This window comes from Lates calcarifer, linkage group LG24 (genome assembly GCF_001640805.2).
Source record: "Lates calcarifer isolate ASB-BC8 linkage group LG24, TLL_Latcal_v3, whole genome shotgun sequence".
NCBI classification, from domain to species: Eukaryota; Metazoa; Chordata; class Actinopteri; family Centropomidae; genus Lates; species Lates calcarifer.
In genome coordinates, this window is record NC_066856.1 from 15,118,178 (window position 1) to 15,142,177 (window position 24,000).

Consider the following 24,000-nt stretch of genomic DNA (forward strand, 5'->3'; position numbering starts at 1 on the left):
ACATGGTACATTTCTTCTTTTCTGCTTTTTAACTATCAGCAGAGTTTTATGAAAGAGGCTGAATAACTTTCTCCGTCTTTCACTGTGTTTTGTCTACAGTGTGTCCTGTTGCTGTTTGTTTTGCAGCAGCTCTCCACTCTGTAACCATCTGCCCTCCTAACCCGCCTTGCTCTCCTACATTCCTCTTAGTGGGGAGCTTTAACTGCTCCATGAGAAAATGAACAAGTGAGACATGATGAAGGCTGATCTGTTTAATACCTGCTCACGATCCTGTGTGACCTTGAGCGTCCTTTGAAAAGGGGCAAAACGTTCGTGCTCTGGAAAGTCGAGATCCTGGCAGCAGTTTAATTTAGTTAATGTTGCATATGAAGGGCATTAGACGGACAAATGCTCCAGTCAAGTTAAGGTGATTTCGTCTGATGATTAAAAATCTCTCTCGCGCACATAATGTGTCATCTGAATGGAAATTGAGTTTGTTGAGTCGCACATTTCCCGTCCCCCTGCTCGACTTGTCCTGGCTGGTGCCATCAAGTTATTCCTCACACTGAGTGGATGCGCGCACATTATCCGAGACGCTGACCTGATTGTGTGCAGTGCATGTGACATCCTGGGGCGAGAGAGGGGGGAGAGGGGGAGAGAGTGAAAGATGTGGAGGCGGATGGTAGAGAGGCTCGTGTGGCTGGTGAAGGTCACCAGACGGTCAGTGGCTCGAGGCCGTGACACTGACTGGACAGGGACGAGGAGGAGAGTCAGCTTGTCAAGCAGTTGGAGGCCTTGTCTGGTTTAAAGGCTGATTTGCTTTGGTGTTTGCTCATTAGTACATGAGCAGTTGTTACTGCCACTTTGGTCCAGACTGAAATGTCTCAACAAACTGGATGTGTAAATTGATTGAGACATTCCTGTTCCCCTGTGGATGACTTAACTTTTCATCTAGTGCCACCATCCCATCAAAATTTCGATTATCCAGTGCTTTTAACGCGATCCCGTGCTTTAAAAACCCGTCACTCGCAAGACATTTCTTGTGTCATGTCACATGCATTTTAAGCTTTTTATGTGTCATTTAATGCCATTTTGGTCAGGGTAGGGGTTAGGAGGAATGGTAAGGTCAGGGGCTAGTAAATACAGAAACAATGTCACGTGAAATGACATGCACAGGGCAAAAAACAGGACTGAGAACACGTGAAACGACTTAAGGAAATTGGGACCATTTGGTGATACCAGGCTGGTATATTCCTCGTTTTTCATACTCCAAACAAATATTTTTCTGTAACTGCAGGATGAACCCTGTTTGAACTGAAAAGGTGGCGTTTCCCCCCCGTTCTAAAAACATCCACGTTGCACAGTTTGAAATGGTTTTCTCAGCCTCTTCCATTTTCCACAACATTTCAGTCCAGCTCTTTGATGCTGCTCCTCTTTGATGCCAGCCAAAGCACAGTGCAACAGAGAAAAAGAAGCCTGTGCTCATTTACATACAGTACACCAGCCTAGCAAATGGTACGACGTAATGCAGATTACTTGGGGTGTAGCCTTTGCTGTACCAGATCTAGTTATTAAATATTAATCCGGTGCGGCGTTATCAGCTCATCGTCAAGGTATGATGTGTAGGAAGGGGCTCGTAGAAGCGAAATACTGACACGTAGGAGACAAAGCTCTTTGTCAGTGTTTCAAGGCTTGGACCCACACACAGTCTCAGACAAAGGCACTCTGTTGAGGCACACTGAAAGAGCTGCCGTACTGTAGTTTATTCCTCTCCTCTAATCCTCCCCCTGACCATTCTCCCTCTGCTTCCCTCATCAGACTCCTCTCTTCATTTTGAAATAATTTGCTGTGCTTGTGCCAAATAAAAGTGATCTTTATCAGAATCTCTTAATAAAACTGTCACTGCAGATGGTCCAGCCAACGTCTGTAATCATCACATTATAGGAGAAGATATGTACTTTCCTCTACTTGGATTTATACCATCAACCTCAGAGAGCAGGGTGTGTCTGTTAACACAGTATAAACACTCAGTTACAAATCCGCCATCATTGATATGAATGGGCTGGACTCAAAATATTACACAATACAATTCATCAGCAACACAACACTGCATCCTCCAATACACAGTTTTTACATTCCCCACCTTGTAAACAATAAACAATAAAATGATGAGGCATAGCTGAAACATTCCTTCATTGTGTTCCTTCAAAATAGAAACTGAAAAACAAGAATTAGAGGAGCATTTTGGGAATGCCCCAGTGGTCTAGAGACCACAAACCACATCTTATTTGTTGCATGTCACTCCCTATCTCTCTCTCCTCATGTCCTGTTCCTATTGTCATGTCTTAAAAAAAGGCAACAAAATTTCCAAAATGGCCTTAAAACAAAAATAACAAATGAAATTGGGCATCAGCTACACTCATCCCAGCTCTCTTTTGGTCCTTGGTTAAATGTGACTTTTTTTCCTCTGCCAATATGCCTTGGCGTGGCGCATCAGGGGATTGTGGGTAATATGCTGTGCTGATCAATAAGGATCTGACATAAAGTGAAGATGTCAGTGTAAGATGTGATTTATTTTTGAGGAGATTGCATCATGCTGTGTGTTAGTAATTGTGTAATCATGGTGGAGTGATACGATGTAAGTAAAGAGAGTGATTTGTCACCTATAACTAGCATATTATTCAAATCCATGCCCTCAGCCTTACATTAGGTTTATCTATAGTGTTCTGTATTGATCATACTTAAACTCTCTGAGTAGTAGTAAACATCATCATGTGAGTGAGAAGTGCACAGGAATAAACTGTGTGGTGAAGTAACAAGATGTTTGTGTCAGATCCAGTTTTACCTGGCTCAGATGTAGATTTAACAAACATCAGAATACAAGTCGGTGTTGTTTTGACATGAACACACGATCCTTAAATCCCCCTCCACACCCCGAACCCACCTCCCCTTCGCAAGCCAATCAGAGTCCAGCATCCAGTGTGCTGTTTACAAGTCCCACGCTACCATGACCAAGCAACAGACCCCCGCTAAACCCCTGGGACGGAGACGCAGGGACAGGGGACCGAGTGTTTCTCAACATCTAGAGGAAATAAACAACACCCAGGCCCTGACGCCAGCGGGATACTGACATGAGTCCTTCCTGACAGCTCTCAGAGTGAAGGAATTCCCTCTGCTGTCAGCGAGTCAGAGCTGACTGCGTTCCTACTCTGTAATACCAGTAATCAGATTATCGTCTTTTATTGAGTGGGAGTGTAGTGAGATTATATGTCATGTCTCCTCTGCTGCCCACTTCGTCTGTAAGGAAAAACCCTGCAGAGAGCTTCATAGCTGCAACTGGAGCTTGAGCAATAAACAAACCACAGTACCCAGAAAACATTTGGTGGAGCATTTCTTTCTCTTGGGGGATGGCTCGCTGCATGAAGACATCTGTGGTGTTTGAAAGAGTCAGAATATAAAATTAGAATATTTATAGCAGCTTTCGTGGTCGCTCTGATTGCTGTTTGTCTTCGGCTCGTTTGGTTCCGTTAACAAGCATCCTCCTGTTGAGCTGGATACAGAAAACCGTTTTTCGACTCCATTCATCGAGGAGTTAAAGATGATGATGTCACCAAGAGTGGCACAAGTGGAGCTCTGTAGAATATATCAATGGTTAGCATTTAGCAGCAATAAGCAGTCATTTAGGTGGAGAGAGAAGCCCTAATAATAGTCGTTCAGACGCTACCCCGTCATCAAGCCGTGTGTTGGTTCTCAGCTGACGGCTGACAGCTTAAGACAGGTCGATGATGATAGAGGAGTGTCACCTGTGCCTGCTTATTTTCTAACTGTCTGGTTTTTCAGTGATTCTACCCATTACATGTACAATATACGTGCACTCTTTAGCTGTGGTTAATGGAAATTTTTGCACTACAGCACGATATCTGTGGGAAAGTTCTCTCCTTGTTTCAACATTAAAATGCCCAAACACGTAACTGCAGCATCTCCGATGAAGCCATAGAAATGTATGACAATCATGTACAGCAGATGGGATAAAGGACTGAATAACACAGAAGAGAGAAAAGGGAAATTCCTGAAGGCAGCAAGATGTGAGCTTGTAGGTTCAATATGCTCATTGTATTATTGTTCCCTCTGTTTTGTTGGTCACAAACAGACCACACATCTCTGTCTGACCGCAGCAATCTCTGAACAGGTCTCAGCAACTGTGATCAGACTGTTTCTGCCCTTCACCTTTCTGTCGATCCAGTAAATAAAAGTAAAGGTCAAGAGACACTCAATTAAACACTGATAAAAAAGACTAAGAATAACTGAACAGACAGACACATCTCTCTGTTTACATCCCACTTTAGTTAGTGGTCAAAGACTGTCTCTATGTACCTGTAAGAAGCTGAATGTTGTATCTGATGTTACCTCTGATATGTCTGAAAGCAATCATCAGTTCTTTAGTTTTGATTAAATTTATCTCCACAAATCTGTCATGAAGGGAAGACAGCAATACAGTGTTGCAAAAATAGCCTATAACTGTTTGTTGAATTATATCCCTCCCTAGCGGCCCAGTGGTAAATGCTTGAGAACCACTGATTCACAGTTTTCAATGATCAATGATTCTGTGTTATCTCTAACTACAGAACTAATACTTTATTGATCCTCATGAATCTCCATTATGTCAAAGGTCAGGGTTCTGAAGCAGGTTAAGATTTCTTGTTGCATAGACGGACTGCAGTCTAGACAAGTCCACTGATGTGTGGAAAAACACTGTGGATGTCTGTCTGTATAAAACTGCTGAGATATTTCAGTCTGGACCAAAGTAGTGGCCTCCCCACAGGCACTGCCATCTCCAGAGCCATGCTGCTAGCATGCCTAAAAACTGATAAAAACATCCTGAGGCAGCAACTGAGCTGAACTTTTGAAACCACACTTCTCTGGAAATCATGACTCTTAGTTTGTAAGTAGAACCAATTTTCCATCACATTGGCAAGATGCAGTATTAGCAGGAATTCAGGGTCTTGCGCCATGCTTAATGCTTATTAGCAATGGACTTTGAACCCGATCCAGCCTCCTTACTCACTGCACCACTACTTCTGCTGCATAAAAGTAGCGGTTACATCAGGTCTACCCAGCTGAAACAGCAATATCCTGTGATGAGCAGTCTTTAGCTCTTTGCCGCTGTTGCATAAACGCTGCCTCGTGCAGTGATGGAGCCCCCCGGGCTGTCTGTGTCTGCCAGATTATAGACCCAGCCACAGCCTCTTCACTCTACCCTTTGCAGTTCTTGGAGTTCCTCCTGTTCCTCCTCCATCTTGTGTCCCATGTCTCATCTCTCTTAATCCCACATCCACAATCCCCTCACTTCTCCCTCTCTGTCTCCCACTAATCCACCTCTAAACACAAGCTGCTGCTCATCCCCTCGCCCCTCTTCACTCTTCATCATCATTTTATAGCTGGACAGCAGCATTTAACATAACCTCAGCGGAGTGAATTATCCTCCGCACTTTACCCACACTGATTCCCCTCCATGCATTTAAGTAAATTTGATGATGCTTTAATATTATGCCCTGTAGACACTGGCTTTCTAACCAGATTCAGCATTTTATTAGTGGAGCTGCCAGTGTCAGATCTATGTGAATGGATTATATGGAGCTTTTAGCAGATATTATAGCCACAGCAGGGGTGACTTCTAATCATTTCAAACGTGCTTTTTATTGTTGAGTATTTTTGTGAGTTCTGTGTAATGCTCTGCTGCTTTGTTTTTTGCAGCACAGTGCTTTCAGGCACAATCAAGTGTATGTAGTTTTGGGACACCACCATACCCTCATGCCTTTTTCTGTTAGTTGCTGGTCTGTATATGCCTGAATTGGGTCTGGCCTGGGGTGGCAGTGCTGGCCTGATGTCTTGGCATCTCACTGACACTGTCTTTGTTCTCGTATTTTAGCTGCTGAATTCAAATCCAAAGCCGACCATGTTTATCTTAAAGCTGCTATAATCTTTATTATCAATGGAATGACTACATGTGTGTGAAAGGTGTCAGTCGTAGTTGATACTAATATTGCTTCGTGTCTGCTGGATGTGCAAATAGGTGATTCTTTGCATGTTTGTTATGACAACTTCATAAGTTGATAATATGTCAACATTGCGTTCCCAGCTCTTCTTCCCCAAAGGGTAAAATTTGAAGAAAGAAATCAGTTGCCTGTTTGAAACTTTGTATCCCTAGTGCTAGCGTAATGCTAATCCCATTGTCTGCTCCTTTCTGCCTCTGCAGGTCAGCCAAGGTAATGTACCAGGAGTGGAAAGTGCCTCCCTGGCCATGGACACAGAGGAGGGAGTGGAGGTGGTGTGGAATGAGGTGCTGTTCTCCGACAAGAAGGTCTTCAAAGCACAGGAGGTATTGTGACTCTTTTTGCCTAACAATTATTTAACTAAATTATCTTCTTTTCCTCTAACTTTATTTATATTTCAAGCTAAATGAATGGCCAACGCAATACTGTAGAAGAACAGGATTTTTGAATTACATATGCACAGTATATGGCATATGACATGTATTTTCCAGTATGATAAAGGTCAATATCTCCATCCATTAGTTTCATCGACCGCTACAGTACAGTCATCCTTTGTTTGGAGGGTTTGCCTGCAGCCGTCTCCATGTGATGGCCCTGGCGCTGGCAGACAAAAGGAATTTTAAAGAGATATTTTATTCTGTTCTTAACTTCAAATGAACAGGACAAACCCAGAAAATGTGAAACTAGTCTACCATATTTTTTATTGCCTCCAGCATTTATTTCATCCCTTTGTATGAATTTCAGATTTAGAGTCACAAAATATCGTATTATGTTCTTGTGTTTTGTCCGACTGAGCCTCAAACAGTTAATTACCATAGCAGACTAATAAAATGAGGAAATATTGACACTTTTTTTGGAGTTACTCACTAATAGTTTTAGCTTTATTGGTACAGGCCAAGGGATTCTCGAGGTTATGTGAAGATGTGAACAAGCTCTGATATGTGTTTTCTAGGAGAAGATCAAGGAGATGTTTGAGAACCTGATGCAGGTCGAACACCCAAACATTGTTAAGTTCCACAAGTACTGGCTAGACATGAAGGAGAGCCAGGCTCGGGTAGGAAGTCTTTCCTTCTCGCTTTCTCCTTTTTTTCCCCACACACATATTCACACCTGTGAATGAACCGATCTTCCATCCTCCATCTGTGGCCCACAGGTTATATTCATTACAGAATACATGTCGTCGGGCAGCCTCAAGCAATTCCTGAAGAAAACTAAGAAGAACCACAAGACTATGAATGTGAAGGTCAGTGTTTTTACTCTGGTCACATACTGTATTGGAGACTCAGCCTGTGTGTCCTGTGGTGGTGGTGGCACACGGTACTGCAGTCCAATCACTATTCAGATCCATATTTCCAACAGGATTAGAGATTATGTAACAGGACGCCCTGGTGGCTCAGTCTACCCAGACATACAGTATATCTTTTTCTTGCAGCACTGTGCGTTTGAAACTCACTTGCAATTTATCCAACATCTCATCCTCTCTTTTTTTTCTCTGCTGGTTTTATTTAATAATTCAAAGCCAAAAGGGATGTTTTAAAGTGCTATATATACACACTATGGCCTTACTTCCTTTAATCCCTGGGAATAAGGGACAAATAATGCACTATAATGTGTTACAGCACAGTGTAAAATATGCCCTCTGTGGAACAAGTGCTCTAGAAGATTCACTGTTGCTTTGTTACTTACTTTGTATTTTAGGCCTGGAAGCGATGGTGCACCCAGATTCTCTCTGCTCTCAGGTACAGACTGATTAATTCCCCAGGATTTTAACATGAGTAATGTTCATTAGCACAGGCAGAACATTAATAAGATGTGTTATTGCTTACCGGCAGTTATCTGCACTCTTGTGACCCACCAATAATCCATGGCAACCTGACATGCGACACCATCTTCATCCAGCACAACGGCCTCATCAAGATCGGCTCAGGTCTGCTCCCAGCAGGGCTTTTTATGTTACTACAGCGAGCAGCGACCACCTGCTGTATGATGTTATCTCAGACTGTTGATTTCTGGATTTAACTGTTTACTCTCTGCAGTTTTACAAAACACAAAAAAATATCTCAATTATGCTTAATTTTCTTTTCACAGTGTGGCATCGGCTATTTGTTAATGGTAAGAAATAGATAATTTTGTTGTAGATACGTGTTTGTTTTTATTTGTGTCATATTTATCTATGAATTTGTGTCATCTAATTGGTCTGTTTATCTGTGTTTTCTCTAACCAGTGTTCCCAGATGCCAGCGTCCATGGTAAAGGGAGGCAACATCGCGACGAGCAGAGGAATCTTCATTTTTTTGCTCCAGAATATGGAGGCAAGTGTGGTAGAGTGGCATTTGTATGTAGCTTCCTACGGCTTGATTTCTATCAAATCCATCTTCATTCGTTCTTAGCGGAATAATTTACCCCAAAGTAAAAATGTAGCCATTACCTCTACAGTTTACTCAGCCATTTTGCACCTGCAATCCCATTTTAGCCTTTTCTGTTGGAGTTAAAAGGATTGTCTTTTTCTAGCTTGGAAAAAAATCATGCCCATCATTTCTATAAGCATCTTATGCAGCAAAAGTGAGATATTTTTGCAGAGCTCACTGCCAGCAGCAACAGACAGTCTCTTCCACCAGAGAGCTGTGTGAATTTTGAGACTTATTGAATGAAACTATTGTAGAAAATGAGCTAAATGTAGGAATCACTGGAGCCACAGTACAATCGATTGGCCACTAAACATTTAAATTACTCCACACAAGTCATTCTGAGATACTTAATATGACTTGTGCTGCTTGTAGAGCTGTAAGAAAACAGACTGGTTAATTCTTTGTTTATAATAATAAGGCTCAGCTCTTATTTTTCTGGTAGTTTTTCCTCATTCAAACAGACGTTTTAAGCCCTGTGAGAGAATTTGTTTTTTGTGATTTGTGACTTTACATGCTTGGTGATCCTGTGAAAAGCAGGGACTAAATAATAGCTACATTTTCATTTTGGGGTAAGCTTTTCCTTGATGTTTTCTATGCCTCGCCCCCTTCACCCCTCTCTTCTTTGCTTCTCCCTTTCCGTTTCTAGCTGGTGAAGATGATTATGCCATAGACATTTTCTCCTTTGGCATCTGTGCCCTAGAGGTGAGAGAAACAGATAGAGCAAGATTCTCATTTGTGTGTGTTTATGTGTTATGTGTGTGTGTTAACAGATTATTTGTACCCCTAGATGGCAGTACTGGAGATCCAGGCCAATGGTGATACAGCAGTGTCCAAGGAGGCCATTGCTAATGCAGGTCAATCTCTGGAAGACCCTCTCATGAGAGTGAGTGTCAGAAATACTTCATGCACTAAATATACACCAGTGCAACCAAGGAAACGTGGAGATAAAGACAAACTGTGCCACGCTATTCTATTAACACTCACCCACACACACCACCTTGCTTCTAGGTTTATTTCAAACCTCTTACCAGTGTGAGGTTTCAGTAAAACATGTTTCAGTAGAAAATGCCAGGAAACAAATCCAGAACGCAGAGTGATGCTCAACAAACTGGGTCACACTGTACAGTGATGTAGTCATGTGTTGGACTTGGTGTCTCGCTGCTTTCCGCAGGAGTTCACGCAGTCTTGTTTGCGTCACGAAGCCAAGCTCCGTCCTACAGCTCACGACCTTCTGTTCCACCGAGTCTTGTTCGAGGTCCACTCCCTCAAACTGCTCGCCGCCCACTGCCTCATCAACAACCAGTGTGAGTTTCTTATCTCCACATGCCAAGCTTACCACAGGAAAATCACTTGTTTCTCCTGTCAGCAGTCCTTGTGATAGCATTTATACAAACTGGGAGCAAATGTTAGAGCTTAAATTAGAGTTTGACATTTGACATTAGATGACAATAAGGTGTAGTCTCAAACTGAGAAGTCATAGGAAAGCAATAGAGAAAAGAATAAGGAAAAATAAATGGATAAATATATAATAATTTTATTACATAGAAATTAATTGATAAAAAATGAATAAAGAATATACTAAACAAGTAAATTATATCCAAACAAAGTTTATTGTAAAGTATATACAGAAATAAACAATTAAATGTAAAATATGAAAATGAAGAATTATTCTTTTATATTTAGCTATTTTGTATTTGTATTCTCACATTTATACATTTATTATTTATTTCCAAATTTGTAAAATTTGTGTTGCATCTACAGACTTGCTTCCAGAGAACTGTGTGGAGGAGAAAACCAAGTCGTTTGACCCCAGTGCTGTCATGGCAGAGATCAAACATGAGGACAGACAGGGAGTTCAGCTCAAGTAAAATCAATATTCACCTTATATCTTTGGCTACCTGTGAATATCTCATGACACCAAACACAGCCCTCACTGTGCTCCTCTGTGTTTTTTCATATTTTACAGATATTCCCATGTGTCTCCTTTGGAACTTGACAAGTTTCTTGAGGATGTCAAGTAGGTGAAACTACAGCATGTGACCTGCTTTCTATCTGTAATTACCCTGTGACTGCAGCATGAAGTTTAACATTTTGTCCTCTCCTCAGGAATGGGATTTACCCATTAATGAACTTCGCTTCATCTCGGCCTCACCCCGTCCCTCGTGCCCTCTCCTTGTCTCAGGAGCAGGTTGAGACAGTCAAGACGCCGACTCCTGAACCCCAGGAAACAGAAACACGGAAGGTTAGCCCACAAAACTCCCTACAGTACAGAGCAAACATGTCTATGTTGTCCACTTTTAGTCCAGTTTTACTGTAGGTTATAAAACACTGGCACACATGGGGAAAATGGCACTCGTGATGCTAAGTGGGTAAATGTAGAGGAATGTGTTTACAGTCTACTCTCTGCAATATGGCAAGGATGCAAGATCGAGCACTAAGTCATTTGAACATGGAAAAAACCCTCTCATTGGTTGTTACTAGTGTAAATAAATTTCCCACTGCAGTTCTTTCAGTGCAAAAACATATTTTGTTGTAGTGTGTGTTGCTTACATACAATATGTAACAGAACCTGCATGTGTTTGTGTGCATGTCTGTTTATTATTTTTACTGTTAATATGTTTATTATCACCCAAAACACATTTAAGAAATTTTTGCTGTGTCCCCATTTTACTATGTGACCTTTTTTGCCTGTTTATGTTTTAGGTTGTTCAGATGCACTGTAATTTGGAGTCAAATGAAGAAGGGACCAAAACTCATGTGAGTCACATTACATTACAGGTACTTTGCCCATTTTAGTACAAACACTTTCGTTGGGCTTTTTGATGATCAAGGATATTGATCTTTTCTGATCTTTTTCCCATTCATTTTTTTCAGCAATGGGCTGCAACATTTATTTTATATATGGTAAACATAAATCAAGCCTGATTTAAACTTGACCTTGTGATGTTTCCCTAGCTCTCTTTGTTCCTGAAGATGGATGACAAACTTCATAGGCAGCTTAGCTGTGACATCCTTCCAAGTAAGTTGACTATCACTATACCTACAACAATAACACTTGGGTTATTCTATATTATTGTACTGGCAATATACCCTATGTAAAGACATAAACCAACAAAATGTTAGTGTGTCTCTTAGCACCCTCGGACTGTCCCACCCTTTCTGTGGCTTTTAGCCCCATTCCCACTTTTTCCTACTGAAGCTGTAAATCTTTAAAAATGGGTAATGAATATGTACTAACATTACTAAAACAGGAGTAAATAAATTGTGCATTTGTTTGGGCATATATTCAAAGGTGGATTAGGTATGCTATTGAGTCTTTATGTCCTCTGTGTTTTTTAACAGTTTATGGAGAGCAATGGAGCTCTATGGCATAGAGGAATATAATAAACCAGGCTTTTGCTAAACAGACAGTTCTCATTGGGAGGATCAGTTCTCTCTTGCTTTTAGTCTTTGTATGGGATTTGTTGACTATGACTTTGTTGAATATGAAAATATAGAATATCACCAGCCTTATCCTTAAAAGTCGGTATTTTCATTCTCTATAGGTTTATTTTTATTGCAGATTTGTGTAACTGAAATATTTCATGTGAAACTTTCAGCTGACACCTCCAAAGACCTTGCCAGTGAACTTGTTCACTACGCCTTCATAAATGAGGTAAATATAACAGCCTCCTTATGTTTGTCCTTCATCAACAACAATGGATAAATGTCCTCACTGTGATTTCAGGTACTCATGAAGGAGCACTGATTCATATCTAGTCTTGAAAATGGATTTTGCCTTAACAGTCTTTTGTTTGTCATGCGCAGGAGGACAGTGAGAAGGTGGCGGGGTTCCTGGAGGACGCCATCAGCCGACACCGGGTCCGAGCGCTCGCTTCTGGGAGCACACAGTGAGGAGGGGTCACGACAGCTGCTGGCCCAGACAGAGGGGCCCGGGCGATGACCACACGGATCGAGATATGGGAGAGGGCAGCGGGGCAGGATCACACGACGGGGAACAGAGGGGAGCGGACCCAGCTGGGGATAAAAACAGGGACAAATACAGAAGGACGCTGAGCCTTGTCAGTCAGAAAATCATCCCAGACAGAGGGAGGAAACGCTAGTTCTGAGAGAGGAACCGAAGGTGCCTCTGGTTGGAGGACCAGAGGCATCATGGCTGTGTTCAGCAATCAAACAAAGCAGTGGAAGATTGACAAACTCCCTGCCTAAAAGGGCTATCATGCCTTAAGATATCTTGACAACTTAGGTTTTCCATAATGCCACTAATCAGAACGGATATGTTTTACTTACAAATGCAGCAGCTGTGTTTTCAGACGGACGTTTTATTGCTTATAAGCCTCATTTGCACTCCAACGTCCACTTTGATTGGTGAAGACTTACTTTAAAATGTAAAACAAAGTCATTTACTAAAGCCTCTCTCCCTTCCAATACACAGAACATTCACTTTATTACAGTTTTAGGAATTTAATATTCCATCCAACATGCACTGTTAATACTCATTCAGCTGACTTATTTATTTCTGTTTAACTGTGAACAATAGAAGCATTGCACAAGCCTGTTTTCTTTTTTTCTTTATTTTTATGACCTGCAAGTTAACACACCTCACTGCACTCCTGGGTAAGAGGCTACTTTTCCCAGAGCTAAACACGCCACGCCTAAATGTAGTGACGAGCAATGAGATGATGCCTCTCTTATAGCCTGTAGTGCTCTTAAGGGTTTTCCCTGTGAACGTGTTCTGAAAGCCAAAGACTTGCAAAGTGCCTGATATGGCAATGTACAAAACATCCTAATGAAACGGCATCGTACCCAACGTAGCAATTTGGAATTTAAGCTACTGACTTTTACAGTTTTAAAACCAGATGTAGTGGTTTGGACTAGTTCCCATCTCATAGTCAGTCAGCCTGTGTGGATATGGAGATGAACCCGACACCTGGTAATAGTAGCTCCATTAAAAACTGCTGTGTATTGGACATATGGATCAGATGATAATGTCTCTGCTGCTCTTAATATAAGAGCTGCAGCCTATGTAAAATAAATAAATAAATAAAAAACATCATAGGAAGCCTCTGATTTAAAAGCATGGTCCTATGTAAGTGGGAGGTAGGGTGGTGGTGGTGATGATCTTAAGACTTAAAAATTAAAATTGCCATATTATTCATAAATGTTACTGTTCTCCTTATTTTTGTTTTATTTCTCAAACCATCTGAGGATAATTTCTTACACTGAATTTGTTTTGTGAATGTGTCTAGCCGTGTTTGAAAGGTAAAATCTACTCAAATTTCTGACAGTTTATGCTCTAAGTATTTTTCCATGTCTGTAATTGGTAAGTAGAGCTGTTATGCATAAGCATTTAGCAGCCAACATGAAGATTTCCATGAGCTGCAGATGCTATGACATTATCTTTTACTTCTCTGCTTTTTTATTTCAGACAATATCAGAGTGAACCTTGGGATTGATTGCACTGCAGCCCACGCAAACACAAAAATAGAATACATCCCTTCAGCTCTGCCAGATTTTCCTTCAAGAACTCAGTCTTGGCACCATAAAAGGCAACCATTTGGGTGGATTTTTCCTTAACAAAACTGGACAGTAAAACAAACAAACAAACAAAAAATAGTGAATTGTCTTCAGCAGTAAACTCTTGTTTGTCAGACTCACTTAGCTCTGCTTCATTTGTTACCTGGGTTTTTAAAGTCGCGGTTTCATAACAGTTATGCTGCTGTACAGTCATTGCTTACAGTACTTACTTACTATACTCTGTGTCAAGCCTTTTTATCAGTGTGTTTCTGAAGACAGAAGCCCTGAAATTCTCCCAGACATTCAGCTACTATAGGCTGTGGTTGTACATATTTGTTTGTGGCTTTTAAAGGAGTTTACTTTGGACAGAACTTCAATGCAAAGCAGTGCCACTATTGCTCTCATTTGATCTAGTAAGCTGCATGTCTTAATAGCCTGCAACCATTCAAGAACTTTGCATTTTGCCTTTGTCAGTCACAGTTCAGTTCCAGCGGGGAACCTGACCAAGAAAATGAATGTTTAGACTGTGCAAACATGAAAAAAAAAAACAAAAAAACATTCATATCAGTCTTACTTTATTTCAGATGATTTTTTCCCGTGACTCTGTTGAATGAAACTTGCCTTTGGATGTGTTCCACTTAAACCTTTGTTAAATATTGTAGCTACTGCTGTTAAATACATGACAATAAACTATATGTGAAATGTTGGTTATGTCTGAAATTATTACAGTTTATGTAGTTATAAGATTAGAATTCAGTGTTGCTCATTATTTTGAGACATATTCCAGTATATTATTGAGTAGGCTAGATTTTTATGGTCACATTTTTAAAAAATAGTTCACTAAGTAAGAGTTTTTTTTCCCTTTCTGTTTAGGAGGCATCTCTAGTTTCTTGGTAACAGAAATGATAATTATAGAAACAAATTAGTCACTGTATTAAAGTCTTTCAGGTCACATCAAATTAAAACAAATAAAGCAAATATAGATATTGAAGTTGTTTTTATGTTAATGCAAAGGCTTAATAATAAATTTAGAAGAAAGTATCAGAATATCCATCTACAACAATAAGACATTTTTATCGAGTGTGATCATGTGAGTCATGCTACCAGCCTGATGTGTATTTTATTTAATCTGAGTTCAACACTTCAATTTCTAGAGCATGCTAAATAAACAGGAAAAGTTCATATTAGGAGATTGGATGTGCTTGTACCCCTGTAATACGCTTCGAACAGGAACAGGAAACATTACAAAAAGGTGAAAGCCATTTCAAACAGCTTTTGAATTACTGATTTCACTGACTGTGTTGTCAGACAGTTGGAAGCATGTAAATCATTCTAGTAGTGTTTCAAGCTATAAAATAATTGCAAGACCATGGGTTATATTTTAGATTGTGTAACATTTCCTGCATGGTTCTTTCACTGAGCAGAATAGCTGTAACCTTGGTTGAAAGAGATAGCCCAACAACACACCAGTAACAGGCCTATCCAAATTTGTTTAAATATCCATGTGGCTTGGTACACTTTCAGGTATCATCTATAAAAATGTGTAATCAAAATATCCTAGAGGCGACATCAAAAAACAAATGTATTGTTAAAACACATTTGGAATATAGCTGATAATCAGGTCACTAATAGACTGATGGGTCATACAATTCTCTGTAACAGCTTTAACTGTGAAAGGGTCATAGATGAATTCCCTTTTCTCTCGTCAACATCGCGAGGTTTCGTCTATCGCGATACCTTTCATTGAAAATGTGAAGATCTCGCGAGCGTTGTGTGGTGTGTGGGCCTCTCCAAGAAGGTGTGCTTCATGGCGGTTACGGAGACTGCGGTAAATAAAATCCTTGCTAAAGAAACATTTTGACGGTTTTCAGCTACATTGGTCGTTGCCTAAGTAATACGCTTTGTATGGTAGAGTTTAACCGTACTAAATATGCCACAAATTGACGATGTATATCACTGGAGAAAATAGCAGTTTACTTCACGCGCCATAGCAATGAATGCCTACCGCGAGCTAATGTTAGCTAGTTCCTTGCTAGCATCAAACGTAACGCTATCGTAAGCTAAACAGAAACCAGGCCTCGCTAATCATGTTGTCCATTTTATAATAATTGTGCACTTCGGGTTACTGATGTGTAATGAAGGTAGATCTTGGTTAATATCCATATCGACTATAGTTAAACAACAATTCGGCTATGGTTTAACCATAGCCCGTTATTGCTACTTAACCTAGCTAGCGTTTGTTGGGATGAAAGCCATCGATAGCATTCATGTGCATCAAGCTAACGTTAGCGGACTCAAATCTAAGGGGAAACGGGCTGGCTATGTGTAGATTGCAATGTAAATAAATGCTAGCTGCCTGTTTCTCTTTTTACTAGTCTGAAGGCATTTTTTATTTTCCCTAGAATTTGTTGAATTGTTAAAGCTTCCCCATCAGTCATCTTCCCCTTGGGGGCTTTCCTGCCTCAGTCTGGTGGACCCAGCGATTAGCGGGTTGCGTAGGTAAGGAGTTCGTCCGGTCCCACCTGGTTTAAATCCGGGTGTATGTCCTGTATATGCTATCTAATGGTAATATGTGCTATGTGAGGTCATGTGACTTTCTCACTGGGTAAATGTAGTTTTGGGTGATGCATACAGGCAGGTGTTTGTGCTTCTGACTCAGTTTCTCAGTTTTTGTGTGAACTGCTGTTTCTGATTTACAGGGAGGTGAAGCTCTGACGATGGAGAATGGACAGGGCACAGGCTCCAAGCTTGGCCTGCCGCCTCTCACTCCAGAGCAGCAGGAGGCACTTCAGAGGGTAGGAAATCCCTTGACATACAGTACCCATCTGCATGTACCCATAGTGATAGTATAATACTAGTGTAACTTAATATGATAATTGTAGATTAGTGCACTTGCAGTATACTGGGTTACTGTCAGTTTTCTGCAGTAACCTGGTTTCTTAAACATAATGTATACAAGAAATCTGGCTGAGGCGGGGATTAAAGAGACATGTTTTCTCCTTAGAATGTAGGAGCATGATATAGACCTCTGCTTCTTTAAAGTCTGACTAAAATGAACACAGGGTAGCCTGTAGTGAATTTGCAGCTTACAGTAATAAGGTTACTATAGTGCATGTAAACATGGTGTTCAATTTCCTGCATAATCTGAATTCTCTGAGGAAACTGGTTTCCTGTGTCCTCTGTATAAATATATGGATACAGTATCTGCCAATATTTAGTCTTAGTCTTATTACATCACAGAAACTGTGTGCATATGAGGAATTACAAAGCAGTGTCTTTCTCCTTTCTAGGCAAAGAAGTATGCCATGGAACAAAGCATTAAGAGTGTGTTGGTGAAGCAGACCATTGCCCATCAGCAACAACAGCTCACCAACCTGCAGGTGAGATGTGTAAATGTTTTTTGGTACTCCGCCAACCAAAAAGTTTTTAATGCGTGTGTCACCTGTGAGTTTTGATTCTAGATAGATTATTGTAGCCTTTTATACTTTAGTAATTAAGACGTCTGTTGTTTCAGAAATTGGCTTTGGTTTAGCTCCTTTGGAAGTCTTACTCCCTACTGCCCCATGCTGTGAAGACCAGAATCACATGTGTAGACCATGTGCCCTTGCGTTTGCCTCTGCTCTTTTTCAGATGGAGAAGATCGTCATGAAGGAATTGGTTATCATGTTAAATGCTTTGCATTTTTAAAGGGGACTTGTTTATATTTATTGCTGTGTGGTGATTTGTAATTCAGATAGGGGAGGCAACTCCCCAAACTGTATGTTGTTTAGAGGGAGGGTCTGAATATAGCTTTAGCCTAACCGCTTTTGTCTATCTAGCAAAGCAATGACCTTTTTGAAAAAGCAAAGCTAAGGGATATCTAACCTACTTTTCAGCACTTTTTTCATCTTTACTGTCTTTCAGATGGCAGCAGTGACAATGGGCTTTGGAGATCCTCTCTCACCTTTACAATCGGTCAATAGATTATTAAATTTTTTTTCTGTGCGCATTCCCAATGGAAAAGGACTGTTACCCTTCTTTTACTGGTTGCTTTGGCAACAATCCCTGCCTTTTTATCTAACCAGAGAATGCATATTTTGTAAGAAAACATGGCTTTCTACTGCTAATGTACCAGCGACCATGTCCGTAATCCAATGTGAGATGAATGACTGTTGTTAATCGTTGAAGCACTTGTTTAAATCGCAGTGGGATTATTTGCACTATTTTTTTTTTTTTACAAGAAGATAGCCAAAGCTCTTTGGCTGTTAAGGGGATTTTTTAAAAAGGACTTTATAAAGGGTTTGTAAATGCGAGAAAAGTCACGTCTCTGAAAAATATGCATTTGCTTCTATTTAAAAACAGAAAGCTCTTGGCATGGGACGAAAGAGGGATAGCAATCCCTTTAATGGACCAAAATGAGAGAACTGCTGGAACAGGGATCTTTTTGGCCATCTCAAAGTCAAGTTTTTTCTGTTTATGAACAAGTTAGCTTTCCATTATGTCATGAATTAGGCACGTTATATTTTGTCGGTAATAGACTGGAATTAACAGACTGACTTAAAGGCATCAGTAAAACACAGCAACTTCTGATGGTTAAACCATCCCTCCCCTTAGACTTGAGAAGAAAGTTTGAAATGCTTTCATCAAGACTTTGTATGGATTTCGTTTGAACTCCACGATTACTTTTGTTACCTTACTTGCATCCCTGGATTACAGGTCAGTTACTGAAGCCAAATATTTGTGAGGGCTGTGCATGTCAATCACTTGAGTGTGTTTTCCTCCATATGTCTGTTCAATAGTAACAGAATAAAGGCCATATTGTAATTACAAGTGGCGACATCAGTATTTTATAACTGTTATACATGTTAGTTTTTTCCACAAAGTTCTTTCCATTGATTACAGTATCCCATTATTACCCTATTTACCTGTCCAGACCCCCTAACTTGGAATTGGCCTCTAACTATTTTTGGGGAAAGCAAGCACAGTAGAAAATACACATTTATTATTAGTGGTTGTGTGTGTGTTTGTCTTCCTTTCTTTTTCTCTCTAATGCTTATCGTGTGTTGTTTTTCCTGGTTGGCAGGTGGCAGCTCAGAGGCAACGCGCTCTAGCCATCATGTGTCGGGTGTATGTGGGCTCCATATACTATGAGCTTGGTGAGGACACCATCAGACAGGCCTTTGCCCCCTTCGGCCCAATCAAGAGCATTGACATGTCTTGGGATTCTGTTACAATGAAACACAAGGTCAGTGTTATTTAACAAGTGTTATAGCTGGTTCTTAAACCAAATTCTGCTGTTCCACTCTGATTTAAATGCAGAGGTGCTTCAGTGTTTGTTCTAGGTGTTCTGTTTTTCTTATGGTTTGTTTGACTGCACAGGGTTTTGCCTTTGTGGAGTATGATGTGCCAGAGGCTGCTCAGCTGGCTCTGGAGCAGATGAACTCAGTCATGTTGGGGGGGCGAAACATTAAGGTAAGTTGTCTGGAGACATAAGGTGTCACTCAAGGTCTTAGGAACACATGGACTAATGGAAACAAATTAATATCTTTACTGTAACTGTCTTTTTTGGTGTAGTTTGATTAAACAGGAACTTGGATTCCTCCCAGGCATTTGGGATGCAGAGTCAATTTGTTAATTAACTGCTCTTGTGATAGTTAAATCACTTGTGAAATTACTCATATGTGACTAATTTCTCTCTCTTTGCTTGTCTTTTGTCTGTTGATTTCCAGGTGCGTATGTTGTGTGTATGTTGAGTGTACTGTCCGTTTGTGTTGTATGTTATGCTTCCATGATGTCATCAAGGCTGTTTTAGTAACCAGTTGCAGTATGATGCCCAGTGGCGCGTGGCGTCGCTCTTTGTCCATGGTGTGCTGATGATGGGCTGCGCCTGGTTGGTGTTGCTTGGCCGCCCCATCTGTAGTACAGATCCCAGTCCCACTTAGATGCTCGTCTTACATAGGGAGTTCAGTTCATTTGCCAAAGAGAGGAAGTTGTGTAGAGTGCGAAGCCGTAGCATAACAGACATATATTGCGTCACCTTTCGGTGCTGCCACCAGCTCAGCTAGTCACGCTGTGCATAAATCTGGTGTTTTAAAATAAAGCTGTAACTCTTTGTTTGATAGTGTTGCACTTATTTGCAAAATCAGCTTTGTATTTGAATTATAAATTACGTGATATTTGATACTACACGAGCTGACAATTTGTCTGGTTAACATAACTTCAAGAATGAATAGATTTTTTTGGCTTTTTTACCTTTACTTGGTAGTATACAGTGAGGAGGCAGACAAGCAATATGGCGGGAGCTGGCAAGGAGTCGAACTGGGGACCTGCTGTTTAAAGGAGCATGTTCCCAATTATCTGACCACTATATTGCCCCAACTTCAAGAATTTAAGTGACAGTAAAGTGATCAGATTCATGAAATGTTGGTGCTAAGCTGAATAGACATCTGTCTGAGACCCAGTTGTTTGACAGTCTGGTTTTGAACTTGTGGTAATTTAAAATGAAATGAGAAGCACCAGTGATCTACATGGTAGATGAAATATTGTCCCTAGTGTAGTGTTCTGGTCATAGTTTTATCTTAAGGCTTTATTTCATTAATTTTCTATAATAATCATTAGTTAATTTGTTTAGCTTGATACCTCCTTATTTTTAGAAGATGGAATTTAACTGTTTGTATTGTTTACCTGGTGGCTAGGATGAGGATGATGAAGCTAGTCACAGGCTAGAAATGTGCAGTGCTTTTTCAGATTTCAGAACCACTCATCAGGTCTTCAAGGAGTGTAGTGACATGCACCAACCCATAACCACAGTATAGTTGACAGGACAGCTTTGTGTCATGGTCGTAGCTGGAGAGTGGCTTTGACTGAACTCGGTGGCTGCCGAAAGTTAGCGCTGCAGGGATATAAACAGTTTTGCGGGAGTGCGTTCTCGGTTGGTACTTTAAACCGCCCTTACTCAGTAGCCCTGCTGGTATGATCTGTGCTATAGGTTGGGCGGCCAAGTAACATCGGTCAGGCGCAACCCATCATTGACCAGCTGGCAGAGGAGGCGCGCGCCTTTAACCGGATCTACGTGGCGTCCGTCCACCCTGACCTGTCAGATGATGACATCAAGAGTGTGTTTGAGGCCTTCGGAAGGATCAAGTCTTGCACGTTAGCCAGAGACCCCACAACAGGGCGACACAGAGGCTTTGGCTTCATTGGTGAGCTGGGGGGCCCTCATTCGCTCGTGCTCCTGCATTACCGTCGCTCTGCTACTAACTACAATTTTTATTCCCTTACAGAGTATGAAAAGCCTCAGTCAGCCCTGGACGCTGTGTCTTCTATGAACCTCTTTGACCTGGGGGGTCAGTACCTACGGGTGGGCAAAGCCGTGACTCCGCCTATGCCCCTACTGACCCCCACAACCCCTGGTGGTCTGCCACCTGCTGCAGCTGTGGCTGCAGCGGCAGCCACCGCTAAGATAACGGCCCAGGCAAGTATGAATCCCTTCCAAAGGGATTTAATGGCCTTCCAGGTAAATATAACCCAGATCTAGCTAGAATTGACACCAAAAAGCACAGATAACATGGGCATAGAATTTATATTGATGTGACTGGGAGAAGGCCAGTTTTGTAGAGATCACATAAAAACAGTAGTTGCCCTGACAGTGTCAATCTTACTGCCCTGAAATGTAAGACATTCTGGGCTTGATTGTTTTTTTTTAAAATCCAGTTTAATGTGTTCAAAACACAAATAGAATGTATTCACACAATGAAAGATTTAATTTCTTTTTGTATTGTGTACATTGTATAGTATCATTAGTAATCAAAGCTCCTCCCATTCACTGATTGGGTGTGTAAGCTAAGAGTCTTCTCTCTTAGTTAGCACATTGACAGCAATTTTTCAGTGAACAGTCAATGACCACCAACCAGACAGTGTTCATTGTAGAATGCTTTATGATTGAATAGTTGTAAACATTACTGCTGTGTATTAATGACTTGCTAAGAATAGCCAGCGATTGTGTAGTAAAGCTGTACTGAAATATATTGTTGATGACCTTGATTCTCACTAAAGAGAGGCAAGTTTGAGCTCACTCTGTGCCATGCTGTGTGATCGTTGACTGTGCTGCCTTGTGCTGTGTTCTGTGTGTTTCCCTTACCTAATGTCTTCGGCCCCCCTCTCTTAAGGAGGCTGTAGCCGGCGCATCAGTCTTGGGGGCGTTAGCTGCGCCCCAACTTCTCGGTCAGCAAATGGGAATACCTCAGGCTGTTATGGCTGCCCAGGCACCAGGGGTCATCACAGGTGTGTACAAGGACATGAGTGAGTGCTCCTTTTCATAATAGGAGTTTGTTTAACCTTTATTGTGCATTATAGCATTGTTTAAAACATAGCTTTGCAAGCAGTGCATCTAGCAGTGCAACAGTTGTTATGACACTCTTTCCACTTTTAAAGGCCTGTAAACTGCATCCTTTGTTTTACAGTGGATAATACTTAGGCTATAACCTTTACACTTATGTTTTTCTGGGGAAATTAGTAGGTAACAGGTCACAAACATAGACATTTGTCTCCCATTATCCTTACTGTACCTTTTTCAATTTTCAGCAAGTCACCAAATATTCCAGAATTTAGGCTCTTTGTTTGCTCCGTTTTAGTTAAAAGCTGTATCAGTCATGACCCTATCCCCTTGTTAGATTTACAGTTATAGACTTACTTGGAATATTAATTATTATTAAATTGTCATGGAAACCTAGAATGACACTTGATTTGACTGACGGCGTCTGTCGTCTCTCATCAGGTGTGACTCCGGTGCGTCCTCCCATACCAGTGCTTCCCCAGGTTGGTCTTGTGAACCCAGTGCTCGCATCACCACCGGTCCTGTCTAACCAAGCTGGCGGCTCCAACCAACAAGAGAAGAAAGAGGAGAAGGAAGAGATGCTTCAGGATGGCACAGGGCAGGAGATGTTGAGCGACCAAGAGCACATGAGCATCTCAGGCAGCAGTGCCAGACACATGGTGATGCAGAAACTGCTTAGAAAATCAGAGGTGAGATTCAGGAAATGAAGGGGCAAAAGAGAGATGATTGTCTTTATTTACTGCTTTTGATTCTCATACTCATTTATACTGATTGAACTCTTGCTGTGCTTCTCTCCAGTCCACTGTGATGGTGCTTCGAAATATGGTTGGGCCAGAGGACATCGATGACGACCTGGAGGGTGAGGTGACGGAAGAGTGCGGCAAGTTTGGCTCTGTCAACAGAGTCATCATTTACCAGGAAAAGCAAGGAGAAGAGGAGGATGCAGATATCATTGTCAAAATCTTTGTAGAGTTTTCCATGGCCTCAGAGATGAACAAAGCTATTCAGGCACTCAATGACCGCTGGTTTGGGGGTCGCAAAGTTGTCGCAGAGGTGTACGACCAAGACCGTTTCAACAGCAGTGACCTGTCTGCATAAAATGTTTGAAATGGTTCACCAGCACCCATCTCCCATACCTGTCGCCCAAACTCATTTCAGCCACAGTCACTGCAGCTAGAGATGTGGGCCTCTGAAACTTGTAATTATGTTTTTATTTTCTTTTTTTAAATTGCTGTTGATATTAATGTTAAACGCCCCATTCGAGGGGATTCATTCAAAAATACTTCTGTGTCAGATTTTGCTTTGTGATCTGTGAAGACTCCCTTTTTGGTGCAACTTTCAAATTTTTTGTAATCCAGTCTTGTAAAACATTTAGGTTCTCCTGCTTTAGTTCCTTTTTTTGTTTCTTTCATGGAATTGCCGGGACATGTAAACACTTTTTCTTTCTATGATTAAAGGTTATTGTTTGTCCACAAAAAGTGTGATTCTGCAATTTTTTTTAATTAATGGCTGTGAATGAAGAATCCTTTTGGAAATGTATTTGTAAACACACTTCTGTGTTCTGGTTGTAGAACATAGCATTTTATTACTAAGTAAAAACCTACTTAAAGCAACTACTGCTTTAGTTGTGTTTGTGCAGGGGGTGAGCAACTTATCAAACACCTTACAGTATAATCTGACTTTGAACATAGGTATTTTACTTAATGGTCATTTTTGAGGACTTAGTTTTT

The 24,000-nt window shown here is 41.0% G+C and overlaps 2 protein-coding genes across 24 annotated transcripts in view; both read left to right on the forward strand.

Moving 5' to 3' along the window:
• Positions 1–14,662, forward strand: part of nrbp2a (nuclear receptor binding protein 2a) — a 108,640-nt gene extending 93,978 nt beyond the window's left edge. For 2 of the 17 annotated variants that reach the window (XM_051066838.1, XM_051066832.1), the window contains exons 2-18: positions 6,236–6,358; positions 6,985–7,086; positions 7,186–7,275; positions 7,731–7,771; positions 7,865–7,959; positions 8,121–8,144; positions 8,257–8,343; positions 9,086–9,141; positions 9,227–9,322; positions 9,611–9,743; positions 10,201–10,303; positions 10,406–10,456; positions 10,546–10,681; positions 11,143–11,217; positions 11,395–11,458; positions 12,039–12,094; positions 12,247–14,662. In XM_051066838.1, the coding sequence (XP_050922795.1) occupies positions 6,236–6,358; positions 6,985–7,086; positions 7,186–7,275; positions 7,731–7,771; positions 7,865–7,959; positions 8,121–8,144; positions 8,257–8,343; positions 9,086–9,141; positions 9,227–9,322; positions 9,611–9,743; positions 10,201–10,303; positions 10,406–10,456; positions 10,546–10,681; positions 11,143–11,217; positions 11,395–11,458; positions 12,039–12,094; positions 12,247–12,333 (1,419 nt within the window). In that variant the 3' untranslated portion in view covers positions 12,334–14,662. The remainder of the gene's footprint in view (positions 1–6,235; positions 6,359–6,984; positions 7,087–7,185; positions 7,276–7,730; positions 7,772–7,864; positions 7,960–8,120; positions 8,145–8,256; positions 8,344–9,085; positions 9,142–9,226; positions 9,323–9,610; positions 9,744–10,200; positions 10,304–10,405; positions 10,457–10,545; positions 10,682–11,142; positions 11,218–11,394; positions 11,459–12,038; positions 12,095–12,246) is intronic. The other 15 variants (XM_051066833.1, XM_051066839.1, XM_051066840.1 and 12 more) reach the window with 11 other exon arrangements.
• A 1,034-nt stretch (positions 14,663–15,696) lies between these two features.
• LOC108899992 (poly(U)-binding-splicing factor PUF60) lies at positions 15,697–23,748 on the forward strand. Of its 7 annotated transcripts, XM_018700753.2 has the most exons (12): positions 15,697–15,784; positions 16,359–16,455; positions 16,656–16,751; positions 17,247–17,336; positions 17,860–17,910; positions 19,019–19,180; positions 19,315–19,407; positions 20,924–21,137; positions 21,219–21,451; positions 22,104–22,236; positions 22,712–22,959; positions 23,069–23,748. In XM_018700753.2, the coding sequence occupies exons 3-12, from the start codon at positions 16,674–16,676 to the stop codon at positions 23,366–23,368; spliced, it is 1,602 nt and encodes a 533-aa protein (XP_018556269.1). In that variant the 5' UTR covers positions 15,697–15,784; positions 16,359–16,455; positions 16,656–16,673; the 3' UTR covers positions 23,369–23,748. The 7 variants fall into 7 exon arrangements, with proteins under 7 accessions (XP_018556269.1, XP_018556266.1, XP_018556268.1 ...); XM_018700750.2 differs by lacking the exon at positions 16,359–16,455 and having other exon boundaries at positions 15,700–15,784; XM_018700752.2 differs by lacking the exon at positions 16,359–16,455 and having other exon boundaries at positions 15,700–15,784; positions 22,104–22,218.
• Positions 23,749–24,000: the final 252 nt, after the last annotated feature.

Coding starts and splice junctions, on each gene's coding strand:
- LOC108899992 (XM_018700750.2), top strand. CDS start 15,764: ATGGCGGTTACGGAGACTGCG. Junction 19,408..20,923: donor TGGGGGGGCGAAACATTAAG/GTAAGTTGTCTG, acceptor TCTGTGCTATAG/GTTGGGCGGCCAAGTAACAT. Junction 21,138..21,218: donor CAGAGGCTTTGGCTTCATTG/GTGAGCTGGGGG, acceptor ATTCCCTTACAG/AGTATGAAAAGCCTCAGTCA.